General features: G+C 52.8%; 1 protein-coding gene across 3 annotated transcripts in view; it reads right to left on the bottom strand.

Annotated features, from left to right (window-relative positions):
• AP1B1 (adaptor related protein complex 1 subunit beta 1) overlaps window positions 1-17,178 on the bottom strand; it is a 36,078-nt gene that overhangs the window by 11,424 nt on the left and 7,476 nt on the right. For all 3 annotated transcript variants that reach the window (XM_072600035.1, XM_072600036.1, XM_072600037.1), the window contains exons 2-11: window positions 10,134-10,197; window positions 8,732-8,837; window positions 7,181-7,316; window positions 6,045-6,290; window positions 4,218-4,408; window positions 3,708-3,929; window positions 3,035-3,155; window positions 2,674-2,769; window positions 1,561-1,676; window positions 1,003-1,168 (exon numbers count right to left, since the gene is read on the bottom strand). In XM_072600035.1, coding sequence (XP_072456136.1) covers window positions 1,003-1,168; window positions 1,561-1,676; window positions 2,674-2,769; window positions 3,035-3,155; window positions 3,708-3,929; window positions 4,218-4,408; window positions 6,045-6,290; window positions 7,181-7,316; window positions 8,732-8,837; window positions 10,134-10,170 — 1,437 coding nt within the window. In that variant the 5' untranslated portion in view covers window positions 10,171-10,197. The remainder of the gene's footprint in view (window positions 1-1,002; window positions 1,169-1,560; window positions 1,677-2,673; window positions 2,770-3,034; window positions 3,156-3,707; window positions 3,930-4,217; window positions 4,409-6,044; window positions 6,291-7,180; window positions 7,317-8,731; window positions 8,838-10,133; window positions 10,198-17,178) is intronic.

Raw genomic sequence — 17,178 nt, 5'->3', positions numbered from 1 at the left:
TTTATACAAATCCCATGGGACGAGGCAGGCTACTGGGGGGCTTCCCCCCAAAACAGCCCCTCGCTAAGGCTGGAGACACTGAGGCAGCAGCTGCAGGACTGATTATGCCTAGGGCTAACAGCTGTTCAATGATCCCAGCCCACATGGCAGGCTAATGGGGGTGCGGAGGTGGGTCATATGGTGGATTCAAGGGCCTCTTAAGAGACAGCTGGGGAGCAAACTTGCCTCTATGACCATTCCACAAGACAACTACATGTCCCATCTGCCGGCCTCACAGGGCTGTGAAAGGGACTACCACCATGAAGGGGGCAAACGGCCTGGTTCCAGACAAGTATCTTAGCTCCCCAAGAGCAGAAACAGTTTCCATCTTTTGTCCTTGCCTCCTCAATATCCTGCACGTAGTAGGTGCTCAATAAAGCTTGCTGACTGATCTCAAAGGTGGCCGTGGTGGTGGCCAGGGCTGCCTCTGTGTTACCTACTGTGGGGAAGCAGAGGACTAGCTTCCCCTCAGAACAACTCCCCACCGTCCAAGGCCTGTATCAGCTCCCCAGCCTTCCATGGGCTAGAGTGCCCAGCCTCCAATGGCCCTCCTCTCCCTCCATGAGACCGTGGCTGCCCAGTGACGCCAGTTTGGGCTGGGACCCTAGGGTTCTGCTGTGACCCACTCCTGCCCTAAACCAACCACTAAATTCTACTTGGGCAATGTCTGGGCAGCCCAGGGCAATTAGAAGGAGCAGCCAGGGCTGCTGCCATCAGAGCCTCCTAGCTGCCTCCTGCTTCAAGACCTGTTGCCCCTGATTCTTTTTGCAAGAGTGTGTGTGTGTGTGTGTGTGTGTGTGTGTGTGTGTGTGTGTGTGTGTGAATATGTGATTCTGCGTGTGTGTGTAGGGGGAGGAGGAGCTGCCATGTACCCCACGTTGGCCAGGCCCAGGCCCAGGCCCAGCTAAGGCTGCTCCCTTTGGTCCATGTCCCTCTCCCCTCCCTCCAGGGCCCTCCCCTTACCTGGGTGCTCTCATCATGAAAGCCTTCCAGGAAGCTCTCCAGCAGCTCATCGGCATTGTCGATGCGCTCTGCGTACTCGCCCACAATCCAGATCATGGCTGCCCGCGCCTCTGGCTCATCCAAGGAGTCCAGATTCTCACACAGAGTGGCAATTACACTCTCATACCTGTGGGCCACAGGAGAGCGGGTGATAAGGATGAACAAGGCTGTCAGAACCCAGGAGTGGCTGCCCGCTCTCAGTGATGCATCAACATTGGTTACGGCCCTCAAGGGCAACCAAGGCTCCTCTACAACAGGATGTACAAGTGCAGAAATGGAGAAGAGGGGAGACCAAGAGCTGCTGCCACCTGAATCATGCACCCCCCCTTACCCCTAGACCATCTCTACTGAACCAAAGGCATCACTCACTGAGTCATGAAGCTGGAGACAGTGTAAAAGTTTAGACATGACTGTGGGGCACTTTGGCACCAGGCATCGAGGGGCAAGGGAACAGGGAATGGGGGAAGCCCGTTGGGGGCCTGCCCTGTGGTGGGAGCTGGGTCTCTGATGGGTACCTACTTGTTGGGGTACTTGCGGAAGATGTCCTTGATCACCACAATGGCTTCCTGCACCACATAGTTGACCTTGGTCTGGATCAGGTCCAGCAGTGTGCTCACACAGCGCTCTGCAGATTGCTGCGAGGCAGAGCAGGGGTCAGAGGTCAGAATAGCACTGGATGGGGTCTCAGAACCCGCTGCCTGCCTCTCCAAGCCCTCACTCTGTCAGTACAAGCAAGGCAGGGCTTTGGGGAGCTCCTCCCCCAGTAACAGAAAATGGGCAGGGAATAAATCATGTAAAGTCACCTGGGGAGGTGAAGACAGATGCTGGATCACAGCCCATGGTCTGACCTCTGTACCTTTCTTGCTAAAAACTGGCCCCTGGGGCACTGAAACAAAGGCCATCCTTGAATAGGGAGAGCACCACACTTTAGAAGGGAGGGAGGAAGGGCTACTGAAGGGTCCCTTGACCTCCCAGGATACTGGGGTTTGTTGACATAGGGATCATCTCTGCAGGTTATGTGTCGAGGAGGGGATCTGGCACAAGGACAGCGCACTAACTCTGCAATCAGTTATATCGCAGTGTGGACTCCTTTCTCCAGCCCTCAGTTTCCTCAACTATCAAAGAGAACATTAAGCTAGAAGGCCAACCTGTAAGGTCTCTTCCTGATCTGAATTAGGACAAGGAGGCCAAAGAGGGAAGGCGGGGCCCGAAGAGGGTGACAGCATCTAGAGATGCCAGCCTGGTGCCGACGTCCCTTGTAAGTGTACGGTGTGCGTGTTCCTGCTGACAACCTTCTACAGAGGAAGTCTGCAACGCAGAAGCCTCCTCATCAGATGAGTCAGCCACACAGTCTTTCTGGCTGTCCAGGTTCTCCTGGCCTGAGCTCCTGCAGTGTAGCTCCTAAGTGCTAGTGATCTACACAGCATCACAAGTGACCTCAAACCCAGTGACCCTGAGTGCCCAAAGGACAGGGACAGAGCTGAGAGTTGCAGCAAGGAAGCTCCCCCAACTCTGGTCTCCTGTTGGAGTTTGGGGCTTGGGTTCCCAAGTTTCAACTATCTGGATGGGCCTAGACCTTGTCCAAGACAATGATGGGTGCAGCTTCCTGGAGCTAGCTCTGGGAATGCTCACCTCCACCTTGATGGCACAGCGGCCAATGGCGCGGACGGCCTTGCGCACAAAGTCCACGTCCACTTCTGTGGCATACTCCTTCAGTTCCGCCAGCACCTGCCATGGGAACATGCAGTGAAACACAGTCAGTGGAACAGGATCAGCTCTCTGCTGGGGAGGAGCTGGGCTCCTCCTCAGAGGGCAGACTGACTGCTTCGAAAAGATGGAGGCCATGGTGGATGGGGTCATCTGGGAGCAAGGAATCAGGATTCCGCTGGGGCTGTGGAGGGGTGGGGGCTGGAGAACCAGGGTTCTTTGGGGGCGGAGCCCGAGGCTACCCAGGAGGCAGGCCCAAGGTACCCCAGCACCAAGGCTGGCTGACCTGGGCAATGTTGGCTTGGGAGGCCAGGCGAATCATGATGTCCAATTTTTCTAGCTTTACATAGATGGGATCATTGTACTTGACGAAAAAGACCTTCATCTCATGTTTCAGAATCTCAGGCCTAGAAGGGGAGAAAAACTGCTCACACCTAAGGCAATTCTAAGAAAGGATCAAAAAAGCTTGTGGGTGTGTCTTGTCCTACACAAACAACTGACATAGGGTCCCTACATTCAGATAATCTAATAATGAGTTAATTCCCCAAAGCACCAAACTCAGCAGGTGTTGTGTGTGAGAGACAGCCCACACCCACAGGGCAGCTGGACACAAGGCCTGAGGCACAGGAAAGGGAGCAGGAAGAAGAAAACAAGGGAAAAGAGGTCTGCATAGCAACAAGGGTCACTGCCTGCTCTGACCCCTTCCATGGCCAGGAGGCTCAGAGATGACCCCTGGCCCTGCCTTCATGGTCCCCAAATCCAAGCAAGTACCAGAAGGCAACCCAGCCCAGAGCCAACCCCAAGCCTAGCCTCTACCCTGGCAGCCCCTTAGTGAGAAGGGCAGAGATGGTGCCAGAGGGGTACGGAGGTCCCTCAGCCTTTGATTAGCCTGCCAGCCTGCCAGCGGTGAATGGGAGCTCTCCTCCCTTCAAGGGATCAGAGGGCTCCTTGGTGGTCACCTTTTCTGCACGATGAGGTTGATGTTGCGCAGGGCCACGTACTGCAGCTCCGGTTCCGCTGACAGCAGGGTGACCAGGGGAGGCGCCAGCTTCTTAAGGAGTGTGCCATAGTAGTCCAGGTCCTTTGAGAGCATCTCCATAAATTTCATCAGCACCTTCACCGCTGACAGTACCACGGCTGAGTTGGCATGAGAGAGCCGGGGGGTCACACGCTCGCAGATGCTGAAACAGGGGACAGAGGACAGGGCTGGGATCCACCACAGAATTCCCAGGGTGCCAGGTAAGGGAGCTGGCACAGCCCCATCCTGCCCCACATCACTCCTCACTGAGGGTCTGGACCCTCAGTAGCAGTTAGTGGAGGGGGCAGAGGGAACTGGGGTTTCTCCAAATACTTATGTGCAGAGGAAGGAAGAAAGCCAGGGATCCACATAGCCATTAGAAGGCTCAAGTCCTTAGAATGGGAACCTACCAGATCAAGTGTCCCATGACCCCCATCCCAATGTGACTCACCTCTGGGCTTCTCGGTCATCTTTGGGCATGTAGTTAGCCAGGCAGTCCAAGATAAAGATCTGCCCCCACTCTGTGCACTCATTCAAGGCTGTCAACAGCTTGTTGATCGATTGTGGGTTGAGGTCCAAGAGGTTACTGCTTGGGTGAGACTCGGCTATCTCTGAGAGGGCAGCCACAGCATTGGCCACGACCTGCCAGAGAGAATCCAAAAGGTCCAGGGCAGAAGAACACAGGGCACACAACAAGACCAGTGGGTGCTACCTGCTACACTCGCTCATTGCTATCACACACACACACACACACACACACACACAACTTATTACCTATTTCCCTGTTAGCTCTTGCACAGTGGGACTGCTCTATTGTTTCTGATCCCAGCACAGAGTAGGTGCTTAACAAACACTTGCTGTCTGCTGACTGACACAGGGCTCAATCTAGTGGGCAGTGTTTGTAATCTTAGAGCACTTGGATTATCTCTTCCATCTGTAAAAATGGATCCAAGAATCTCTCTGTGTCAGACGAGAACAGGAGGTGCTTCCCTCCCTCTCTTATGTGTAAACAGAGAAGCAAAGGCTCGTTTTAGGGAGAGGTGCCTGGGGACAAGAACCCCACTCTGCCTCGTCCACCATTCCCGAGGCTGACGCAGAGGGCTTCTTAGCGTTCCTGTCTCTAGAGCATCAGGAAGCATGGGGGGAGGACGCCAACGAGGCCAGGTTGGCCAGGACCCAGGAGAACCTTGGACACCATGCCTGGGCCTCGATATCTGGCAGAGAGCCTGTGGAAGGTCACAATCTCCTTCCTGCTCCCCGTCCTGGAGCCACAGGCTGTCACCCAGGACAAGGCACCCTGAGAGCAGGCAGCTGGGTAGAGATGCCTGGGGGGCACATGTTCTGGTGTAGAGAGAAGCTGAGGACCTCTTGGATACTGATGGCAGGAAAGGGGGCCCAGAACCAAGAAAAGCTGGCTGCCAAGAGAACCCAGGACGGTGAATGAAGGGCACCCAGAGGTGGAATTAAGAGCTGTCCTCCAGTCCTGGCTTGGCTATAAGCTGAGCAGCCCCCTTGGAGCCTCAGCTTCCTCATCAAGCACCATCCTGCCTATCTCCTGGGGTGGCTGTGATGAAGGAGCTTGTGATGCACAAGCTAGTGGGAGTTACCTTGTGTCTTATACACTCCAGAGCTCACATGTGCACACACACGCACATAAACACACACTCACACACTCCTAACAGCCCTCTAATGGACAGAAAGCAGGGACCATCGCCTCTTCAGGGAGCGGTCCCAACTCTCCTGATTAGTGAAGGACAGACAGAGCTGGGAAGGAAAACTCAGCATCCTAATCCCTATTCCAGTGAGGCAGCACCTCCATCCAGGGCCAGCCTTGGAGGCCACCAAGTCGTGCCCCTCCCCTTGCCTATCTCTCTCTGGTTGTGTGTCTTTGGGCAAGTGATTTCATCTAGTGGGCCCAAGCATCCCCTCTTTCCAAGCCAGCTGCTACTGACTTGGGCTAAGATGCTTCACTGCTGCAAGGAAGGGCTCTGCACCAGGATGTCCCTGGCATACCAACAGAATCCAGGTTTGGACACAAATAGGTACCACTGCACCAAATGGTATCAGAGGGGATTCCCACAAATGCTGGTGGGAGCAGTGGCTGGGAAAGGAGCAGCCTGTATGCCACTAACAGGGAGGTGATGCTTTATCAGGACTGGCCCACCCAGGAAGCACTGGGCTCAACAAGGGCATGGGATCAGCCAGGGAGGGCTGCGGAGCCCGGGCCAAGGGAGCAGGGCTGCAGATCCTGTGCCCAGGTGGGAGGGCGCTGGCTCACCATGGGGTTGGAGTCTGAGATGAGATCCTTGAGGGTGTCCAGGAAGCCTTGGTCCTCCACCAGCTGGGCGTTGATGTCATGCAGCTTGGCCACACACACAGCAGCAGTCTTGCGCACGTAGGGGTCCTCGTCCTTCAGGCACTTGCGGAGAGGCTCACACAGGTATTCAGTAATCTTATCCACTCGAATGCAGCCCATGGTGCGCACAGCCAGGGCCCGGATCAGGGGGTTGGGATCTTCACAATCCTAACAGGGTTACACACAGGGGTTTGTCTCATTTCCTAAATTCCCTACAGAGGGTCCCAAGACCATCCATTGGGAGTCCAAGAGAACACCACTGAGTTAACTAGCCTCAGATTTAACTGCCAAAAGTAAGCAAGTCAACTGGCTTAACACAAATCTTCCTTGGCTGCTCCAAAAATGATCCTAAGGGGTCCTAGTGTCTGTAGGATATCACCAGGAAGGGAAAAAAGCATGTACACATGTGCAGGATGAGAGAGAGAGACAGAGAAAGAGAGAGAAGGAGGGAGGGGGAGAGAGAGGAGAGAGAGAGAGAGGGAGGGAGGGGGAGAGAGAGAGGGAGGGGGAGAGGGAGGGAAGGGGAGAGAGGGGGGGGAGGGAGGGAGAGACAGAGAGAGACAGAGAGAGCAAGGGAGAGAGAGAGAGAGGAGAGAGAGAGAGGGAGGGAGGGGGAGAAAGAGAGAAGAGAGAGAGGGGGAGAGAGGGGGGGAGGGAGGGAGAAACAGAGAGAGACAGAGAGAGAGAGGGAGAGAGAGAGGAGAGAGAGGGAGGGAGGGGGAGAGAGAGGGGAGAGAGAGAGAGGAGAGAAGAGAGAGAGAGGGAGAGAGAGGGAGGGAGAGGGAGAGAGAGAGGGAGGGGGAGAAAGAGAGAGGAGAGAGGAGGGAGAGAGAGAGAGAGGAGAGAAGAGAGAGAGAGAAAGGAGAGAGAGGAGGGAGAGGAGAGAGGGAGAGAGAGAGAGGAGAGAAGAGAGAGAGAGAGACAGAGGGAGGAAGGTGAAGGGAGAGAGAGAGGGAGAGAAGGAGCCCTAGAGATTACTGCTGAAACATGCTAGGATCATCATTGTGCATAAGGGGAAGGACAGCCTTCCCCTCTGCTGAGGCCTGGGCCCCACCCACCTTCACAAAAGTGTTGACAGCCATGATGGCCATGTCTGGCTGGCTTTTGGCATAATTCATCAGGTACAGGTACACCAGCTTCTTCAGCTCAAGGTTGTCGGTCTGCATACAGTTGACCACATCAGGGAAGAGGGCGCTGGGGAGCCAAAACAAACCAATCAGCACCAGGTCTGACCTTGTGGGGGGCTACCTAGGCTTGGGCAAGAAGTAGGAGGAGTGAGAGCCCACATGAGAGAGATTGAGAGCGTGGCTGGGGAAGGAGAGACAGCCAGATTTCCACTGAAAGGGAAGGCCTTGGCGTCCTTGGCTACCATGACTTCTAAGCAGCCTGGGGGTCCAAAGGTCCTTCTAAGGTGGCTCTTTTCGTTCTGTGAACACATCTCCTCTGTTCTGGATGGAACCTGAGAAAAAGCAGGGAGTCATGCGGACACCTGCTGATTTCCTGAGGGGAAGAGCTCTCTCCACGTAGCCCTTAGTGAAGGATGCTGCCTTGGGTCTCGGGCCTGCTTTTAAACTGGTCCGCAGGGAAGCTCAGTGTTCTCCAGTGGGTGGGCAGCTTGAGCCCCACTTTCACTTCCCTCACATTCTTAAGGCAAATACAGAGAAGGGGCAGTGGGCTAGGGCTGAAGCAGACAGATCACCCTGAAGCTGCCACATCAAGGGATAAAAACAGGGGCTGGAGGCGGGAGGAAATGCTCATGAGCCTGACTTAAGCAAAACAGGATCATCTGAAACAGAACATCAAACTCATTTCCTCCACAAAGAGGTGACTCGGGCATTCTGTTCTGTTCATTTGAGGAAAGTGATGCTGCTTCAGAGGCTTCTAATTTGGAGAGTGTCGCAGAGGAGCCAGGCCAGGCCCCAGAGCAGGTAAAGCCAATGTCTTGGCTGACAAGTGGGCAGAGGGCTTGGGGACAATCTCTGCTCCTCCTAACAGGTTATCAGAGGTCTGTGGAGTGACGGGCTTTGCTGGCTCCAAGGACACATATGGTCAAGCCACCAGTGCCCCAAGGAAAAGGAAAGGCATGTGCGCATGTGTATGGGCACTGGCCTGTGTTACTGAATCAGAGACTATCTGTCATGAGACTGTTCCCACAAGGCAGGAATTCTTAGTCAGGGGTCATGAATTTGCTTTTAAAAAATATTTTGATAGCCATATTGTAACATAATGGGTTTCTTTTGTAATCTTCACCCATTAAAAACCTGATTCTGGAAAGGAGTCCCTAGGCGTCCCTGGCCAGAGGGGTCCAGGACACAGGAAGGTCCAGGATACAAGAAGCCCCGCCTGCTCTAAGAGAATTCTCAGCATAAAATAAAGTTGCTGTCCTCAAGGATCTTATGGTTTGGCTGCAAAGACAGAGTGTACACGCACAATGCAAGACCAGAGTAAATGAGGGGCAGAGAGGAGGATGAGAACAGGTGGGCCCAGAGTCACGACAGGCCTGGCAGAGGCAGGAGAAGGGCAGAGGGGGGGAACGCCATGAGCCTAGCTGTGTCCCGGGCTTCGGGAAGGACAGAGCCTCGTTCCTGGGGCTTTGAGGCCTCTCCCACCTGACGTCTTTGCCCACAGTCATGGATGCGATCACTTTCTTCACAGCCTCCTTCTTCTTTTCCTTCTTGTCACTATTGAGCTCTGCCTTCAGCTCAAAGATCTCCCCTGGAAAAGAGGGGGTGATGGTGAAGCCAGGCCTATGTGGCATGACCAGGTTCAGGGCCTCTCCAGGGACAGCCAGGAACACAGGAGACCGGAGAGCTGATCTCCAGAGGGAAGGGAGGATTCGGGAGGCTGAGGACCAGGGAGAGGACAAAGGCAAAAAACTGGGTGTGGGAAGGTTCTAGCTCAGTGGGATGGCTGAAGGACGACTGAAGCCTTGAGGAGAGACCCTCAGCACCGGGCCACATGCAGAGCTGCGACAACGGGGCCTGGGTCAAGCAGACGTTGAGCAATTTGTGCAGTGGAGCCTTTCCTAGAACAACTACTTAAAATGCCTGGTCAGGGTTTCACTTCCTGCTCTATGCCGAACCCCAGAGGAATGGGAAGGCAGGGCTATTCATGCTGACCAATGTGGTGATGAGGACTCCTGGAGTCTCCTCTGAGCACACCCACACTGTGGCTGCTGTACCTCAGCTCCTAACGGGGGTACTATGATAGTGAGAGACTGTCTCGGGGAGGGGCCGCAGGCCCCACAAAGGTCCTGTCACACTGGCTTAGGAGAGAGTGGGCAGCCAGACAGTACCTCAGGGCCAGGCTGACCTTGGGGAAGTGGGAGGGATCTGGAGATTGAAACAAACAAATGGGGTTAACAAAAACACAAGGACACACAGAGTGCGGGCTAGCTGCTCGGCCAGGAAGAATGAGCTGGACGGGCCACATGAGCCCAGCCTGGCCAGGGCTGGCCCTTCCATAGCGAGGCCTCCACTCCCTTCACCCTGGCCTTGTCTTCCTTTCCCGTAAGCTCTGTCAGCCCTAGAGGGTGCCGAGGCAGGACGCAAAGGCTACTCCACTGGGGTCACGTTGGGCCACCTAAATCCCAGAGCAGCTGAAGGGGTGAAAGGGGGATTGGCTAGATGGTCACATGACCAGAAGGGAGGCTCTGAGGCCCAATGCCTGGCTACTTTGACCAGAACCTTCTATTCTCATGCTTGGCACAGGCCTTGGCACACCTAACTGGGCAGGAGGAAGGAAGGAACAGACACCTCAGGCTGCCACTTTCCGCAGGTGGCCGGTTTCCATGAGGAGATCACTCTTCCTGCCTACTCTCCAAAAGGAATAGTCAGTCCCCTCCACCATTCATGAGATGTGACTGCCCAAGGTTGGCCAAACCCTTCCAGCTGTCAGCACACTCACCTGCGATGGGGGGACTCCCTTTTCCCCACCCCCTACTACCCTAGGGAGTAAGTGGGCAGGCCAGCCAGGCTAAGATTTGGCCCCAGGGCCCTTCCAGGGTAGTACCTTTCTTGGTAGTGGTGAAATACTTGGAGTCAGTCATTTTGGTCCCTTGGTTAGTGGCAGAGCTCTGCAAAGAGAAGAAACAAGAACGAGAGGTTTTAACCCCAAGAACTTTCCACTAAAGCCAAAAGAAAATTCTCAGAAAGCCATTCAAGGGCTGAGGTGCCCGGGGGAGATAGTGAGATGGTACCATGGAGAGGCCACAGTGATTCTCCACTGCTGCCCCTCGAGGCACACGTGACTCCTTTGTCCTTTCCTCAGTGGCTTCTCAGAGGCAGGCCTGACATGAGGAGTTCCAGTGAAGAATGACACCACAGTCTTACTGCCTGTCTGGAGGCGGGACAGTGGAAAGGGCACTAGCTTTGTTCAGACACTTCCTCACTAAGTGATCCTGGATAAATCCCTTAACCTTTCTGAGTTTCAATCTCATCTGTAAAATGGGCGGGGGAGCTGGATTCGTTGACCTCTAAAGATCCCTCCAGCTCAGCTCTAAGTCTATGAGCCTATGATCCTAATTAGACAGACGAAAATAGAGTTAGCAGCAAAATATGGCCAATTGGGAGGAAGTGCTATTAAAGTGGCATGGACTCGGCCACCCAAGGCTCTGTGTTCATTCTCCATAAGTCTTCAGGGAAGAGACTCAGCACTGCTGTGGACCCATCCCCATCTTCCTTCAATGGTTACTTTCTGATGGGGAGGTCAGGGTTTGAGAATGACAGATAGGAGATATCACACCACAAACCTTAAGAAGGGGAGCATTCTCCTACCCTCTGGTGGAAGCAGCTTTCCTCCAGATTGATGGGAAACGGAACGGCTCTGAGGCCTTCTCCTGGCTAACAATAGCCACACTGTGTACAGCTCAAGAGCTATTAGTCATTATTACTGCTGGGAAGGGGGAAAAGCACCTGTCTGGTTCATGATATAGAGAAGAAAAAAAGACTTCTCTTTTATTTTGCAAAACTAAAAAGGGACGTGGCATTTCCCTAGTGGAAGTGTAGAGAAACGCAGCATGGGAGAGAAGTCACCAGAAGAGGCCACAGCTTTGGAGACCAAATGTCAGTTGGCACAGTGGGCCCTTTGGGTTCCCTGCGGGATCTCCACGATGATCGCCATGAGGCCTATGAAGGCAAGCAAGGCTCTTGACCAACATGCCTTGTCACTAACCTGGGGTCTGGAGGACTCTGGGTGGTTATGCAGGCAAACCTGTACTTTAAGTGGACAAACTGCCTCTCATCCAGTCTGCTTGGAGACTTCCGGTGAGAGAAGATGGCAGCTCGCTGCTAGTTCTGCCGTTAGGAAGGATTTCCTTTTCTTTTACTGAGTACAAATCTGCTCCTCTTTGTTGTGACCCCCTCGTGTCTGACAGGATTCAAACACCTGAAGGCAGCCATCATCCAGCCCTCACGGGTCTCCCTCTCCATCCCTTACTGCCTGGTTGTTTGCTTTTGATATGAACTATTTTGAATAAAAATCAGGCAGTGCTTCAGGAAGACTCACTCATCTTCCTGAGCTCAAATCTGGCCTCAGGCACTTTCTAGTTGTGTGACCCTGGACATGTCCCATCACCATTTGCCTCAGTTTCCTCTTCACATGGCTGGGAGAACCACAGAACCTTAGAGGTACAAAGGAGCGCTACCTTCCCCACTGGAGGCCTTTCCTGATTCTTCAACTACCAGTGCTCCCCCACTCTATTAACTTGTATTTGTTTCCTAAATAAAATAATGGAATTAGACAACACGTTCAGCTTTGCTGAGAACTTTACAAAGATTATCTTACTTATCCTCACCTTAACCCTAGGAAGTAGGTGCTATCATTCCCATTTTACAGATAAAGAAACTGAGGCTGAGGGAAGTTAAGTGATATACCCAGGGTCACATAGCTAGGGAATATCAAAGCCTGATTTGAACTGGGGGCTTCCTGCCTCCAGGCCCAGGGCTCTGTGCACTATGGCATCACCTAGTTGCCTCACTGGTATCTCCTTGTTGTCTCCCCCAATGAAAAGACCACAAACTCTTTGAGGCCAGGTCCTATCTCACCTCTATCTTTGCATCTCCAGACTGACCACACAAGCACAAATCACCTCCATACCATCTGACAAGGCCATCCAGGCTCCACATGGAAAGAGAGGGCCAGCCACTGCAGAGACATGGATATGCCTACCGAGGGTGCTCAGGAGTCCGGGGTAAGGGGGCCAATGAGTCTGACCGTGTGTAGGGGAACTGGGAGACACATCGATGGAAAGGTGGGTTTCCTGGAGCCCAGTGACAGGAAGCTCCCTTGATATCTCCCAATCGAAGCCCCTCTTCCTTTCCAATCTGGGTCCTCCTTTATACCAAGCTGAAATTGGCTGCTTGGGATCCTCGAGCGGACTGCTAGAGTATCTATCCCAGGCCTCCAAGAGTGTTGTACCCACCCAACCATGAGAAAGGAAAGAGAGGCTTCACTTTGGGGAACATGAGGAGTGATGCAAAAGGGGCATGTTACTCAGCCACTGAAGTCTCTGACATTTCTATGGTATTAAGCTCTGGAGCACAGACTCTTTCTTACAGCTGCTGAGCAGCCTGTTCCAGAATCAACCTGAGGCCGCCTGCTTGCCATTCTGCAGCCACTTTCCACCCATCACTGCTGCAGAGATCCCAAAGGGAGACGCTGCTGAAGTCTTATCCCTTTGAAGTCATTTTTAAAGAGAGAAACCTGTCATGCTCCAGGGACACAGCCAACCTTGAGACTTAACCACCAAACCAGAGAATTATTAACCTTTTGTGTGCTTTCTGTGAGAGATCCCATCATAGAAAGAGCCCAGACTTGGTGCAGAAGGACTTGGGGTACTTTGCTGCTCTGTAACCTCTAGCAAACCCTTACCCTGGGTCTCAGTTTCCTCACTGTGGCATAGCTAAGACCAAAAGAGAGAATTTAGGGAAAGGTAAGCTAGTACTACAGGAGATCTGGCCCAGCCTCCTGAATCAAAGGAGGAAGCTCTCCCTTTTCCTCCCCAGGGAAGAGGAAACCTAGAAAGTTAATGTCTGGAGAAGGAGAGCTGGTGATGCCAAAGGAAGCTCAGCTACTTTGCTGGCATGACTAGAGTCTGACAGATTTCACCTCTACCCTGCAGAGCTCAGAGGAATCATGGCCTTGCTCCAACATTGCCCGTTTTTGTATAGGGGCCACATCACCTGCCATAGGAAGGGCACAAAAGTCAGAGACCTCAAGATGGAGGATGCCCAGAGGCTGGAGTCCTGCCTATTAGAGCTGTGTGCCCATGTGTATAGGTGAGTGACCATGTGGGTATATGTGTGTGCCCGTGTATTTCTGTGTGTGTGCCTGTGTGCACAGGTCTGATCAGGCACATTACTGCTGAAGGCACAGGATGGCCACAGCTGTTCTCAGAACCCCTCCTGCTCCCATTCCCACTCCCAATTACTTCTGCTAAAGCTAGGTTCAACCTGAGTCTTGGTAAATGGGTGCTGGGACCACCCTAAGGGAAAGGTGCATGTAAACTGTCCCAAAAGGAGAAAGCCCCTGCTGCTGCCCCCAAGGCAGGAGCCACCTCAGGTCCTTCACTCCTCCAGCTCATACAGAAGGCCTGGTAGTCTCCTGGCCTCTGGTGGCCAAATCCCTAGACTAGGCATTGTCTGACTGAAAAGGCAGCCCCTTCCCCAGCTGGGCAGGAAAGCCAGGCATGGTATCATTTCCACTGGTTATTTCTCAGGCTTACTTGAAAGAAGCCTTCAGGAGGGTCAGTGAGCGGTCTGTGGGGGACCAAGGAGCACAGTGTGGTGGAAACAGTAACACCCGAAGGGCCAGAAAGGGGCCAAGCAGTGGGAAAACATCTTCCCTCCTAACTCCAGAACTGAAGGAAGGGAAGGGAAAGGCTTCTGGGAAACTGGGACAGAAAGTTTTTTCTCTCTCACTTTTTTCCACTTCCCTCTCTGATCCAAAGCCCCAGAAATGGCAAGTTTGATGAGCAAGTCAATGGTGTGATTTTTAATGTTCCCTAAACATTAGCTCTAGAGAGCCCAGCCAGGTTTGGGCACAGAAGGCCTGAGTCTGAATCCTAACTTTATTATTTACTATATACACAACTTTGGGCAAATTGCTTAAGACTCAGGTTTCTCAGCTAAAGCTAAACCTCAATTCTAAAAGGATCATCCAAAGGGCACCACACATGCTCAAAACAAGAAAGAAAGCCTGGCATACTGGGAGCCTAGTTTCCAGAAAGTTTTAGCAAAGAGCTGCAAGGGGCACTGCCCCACCCCGTGGGCACCATGCCTCAGCTTCAGGAAGGGGGCCTTCTACCTGTCCTCTGTACAGAGCACTCTCTGACCTCAAACCTCTGGACAAGCGAGCAGTGGCTGAGATGACCTGGCTTCTAGCTCTTCAGGGGAGGGTGCCCCACAGCGGGCCAGAAGGCCTGAATGGTTCTGCTACCCAGCTGCTCATGGAAAAGCACCTAGCAAACACTCACTGTGTGCCAAGGATGGGGCCTAGGCAGTAAGAACCCACCACCCACGGCACCCCCTAGCGGCCAGTGACTGGATGGTGGCTGCAGCTTGTTTGTATATGGGCGCTGGCTGCTGGCAGCTACTGGAGCACTCTGGACCTGCCAAAGGGGTGCAGGACCCCCAGAGGGTGAGGAGCCCTGCTCTGAGGCCCACCACACACTCCATTTTTGCATTGCGGCACATGAATGTGACTGTTACATTTCATACACCCCTTCCTAACAGGGCCCTGTGGTAGGCATCAGGGCTGCAGGATTTTCCCTTTCTTAGACCTGAGGAAACTGAGGCTAAGAATTGAAATGCCATATGCACAGTGAGAAGGGACTTTACCTAGGGGTTTCAAACAACAGGAAACAGAGCCAAGGGGCCCTCTAAGCCTTTAGAGAAATGACAGAAAGGCCACTCCTGATGTAGCCAATGACAATGGGCGCTACTGCAGCTCTCTGCTGGGGAGAAAACATCAGGAACAGGGCAGTGCCTGAGGGGTGAACAGTGCAGGGGGCAGTTCCCCAAACAGCAGTGGGGAGGGTGTATCATCTCAGGGAAGTTATTTATGTCACAACATCCAGGAAAATTCAGTCAGATGACAAACGCCAATCTGGCAGCTACTAAGGCAGAAACACACAGCAGGCACCCAGGAAACCCACTGAACCAGTGACAAGAGACTCTGCCAAGATGACAAGTGTGAGGGGAGCCGAGCAGGCGGGATTCTGGGCATTTCAGCCCAAGGGTTGGCTCCAACATCCTGGGCCTCTTGGGGGCTGCCATCCTGCTCTAGGATAGGTATGGGAGGCATGTGGAGTGCCTGGCAAACAATTAAGGATGGGCTAAGGAAGTTAACCACAAAAACTTCAGTCTCTCTGATGTGGCCTTGTTCAAGAGGTGTCCTGACACGGAGGACAAGATTGCAGGGGTGCAATCAAAGCCCTGAGCAAAGTTCCACCTCCTCCACCTTGCATGTAACTCTTGGGCAAGTTATAACCTGAGCCTCAATTTTCTCATCTGTAAAATAGGGGTATAATTATTCTTGCACTACCAATCACATCCTAGCAAATGAGATCATGTCCATGAATGCTTTGGAACCCTAAAAACACTAGGCTTAAATTTTTAATTTGGGGAAATTTGTGCCAAAGGTCAATCCTCATCTCTGAGGAAGTAACTAAAGCTAAAGTCTTCCCTGGAATAGAAAGCCCAAATCCTCCTTCTAGACTTCTCTTGGTCCTGGTCAGCTGGATCCAAGGCTCGTATACTATCCCTCCCCACATGCCAATGATGTCCAACAGCTGGCCTGCATGGAACCTTGGACATGTAAACCCCAACATGCTTCCCCCCATCCAAAGCAGGAGGGATCTCCTTCACTAGCGAGCGGCTGGTCAGCCAAGAGGTGAAAGTCTATATCAGGGTCCTGCCTTATGTGCTGTCCCCCAAACAAGGATCTTTTCTTTAACCTTGTTACTGATTATGTTTTCAGCAGCCTCATTCCCAAATACATCCTCCTCACTCCTAAGCCCCAGAGCCCTGTAACAAAAAATGGGAGAAAGGGAAAGGAAAAATGGCAACTCTTTCAAGGAAACTCAATAGAAGGGGATGGCATCAGCCTTGGCAATGAACCTTGTCCAGCCGGGGCTGACACGGCGGTCTGGTGACGAGGCTGTTGTTGATGCTGCAGCCTCTTTATCAAGCTAGGGAGGCCCTGTGCACAGAGTGCAGCCCGGAATGGAGCCTCTAGCTCTCTTCTCCTTGTTAAAAGGCTCTTGATATCCTCAAGAGCCCTTCTGGGATTGAATTACAGGATATTTCAGTGCCAGACCATCCAGTCTGAACAAAGTGAAATCCAAATTTAGTAACACACCTGGCAAATGGTAGGTCTGGGCCAGTTTATCAAGTTATTGGTCCCACCTGGGAGTGGATAAAAACTGATTACTCCCAAAAGCAATCTCTTGAGGCACACGAGCAGCTAAAGGCTTCGAAATTAAAAGGAAAAAAATCAAAGGCAGAATAATCCTGACACTATATAGACTTGGTTTTGTTTCTGCCCTGCGGTTCTAGAGCAGAACTACTCCAATTCAGGACTGGAGGGGGCGGGGTTCAACACCAGCCTGCAGGCTATGGTACCTCTAAGGTCCCTTCCCGTGTATCATCTGTTAAAAGCAAAAAAGAGAAGGAGAAACATTATAGGATGACAACAATCTCTCACATTTCCATTGCACGCTGGGGCTCCCCACTGCTCAAGCCATGAGAGTAAGGAGAAAGGGTCAACAAGGCTGGGAGCTGAAGTGGCCCCTCTGGCCTAGTCAGTGAACAACTTCTCAGTGTCCTATAAACAAAGCAAGCAGCCAGCTGCAATTCCTACAGGTCCCGTGTGCCCAGCCCGGAGTCAGCATACCAGCCCCAGGCTGCAAGGCGAGCTCTGATACTTACTAGTTATACAACCTGGGGTAAATCACCTGACCACTGCACCTCAGTTACCTCATCTGGAAAACGAGGAGGCCAGACTGGAAGACCTCTCAAGTCTTATCCAACTCTAGATCTAGGATCCTAGGATTTCC

The sequence above is a fragment of the Notamacropus eugenii genome, chromosome 4, assembly GCF_028372415.1.
Source record: "Notamacropus eugenii isolate mMacEug1 chromosome 4, mMacEug1.pri_v2, whole genome shotgun sequence".
In the NCBI taxonomy this organism is placed as follows: Eukaryota; Metazoa; Chordata; class Mammalia; order Diprotodontia; family Macropodidae; genus Notamacropus; species Notamacropus eugenii.
Note: the sequence above shows the minus strand (reverse complement) of the source record. Positions and strands in the feature narration are given on the sequence as shown.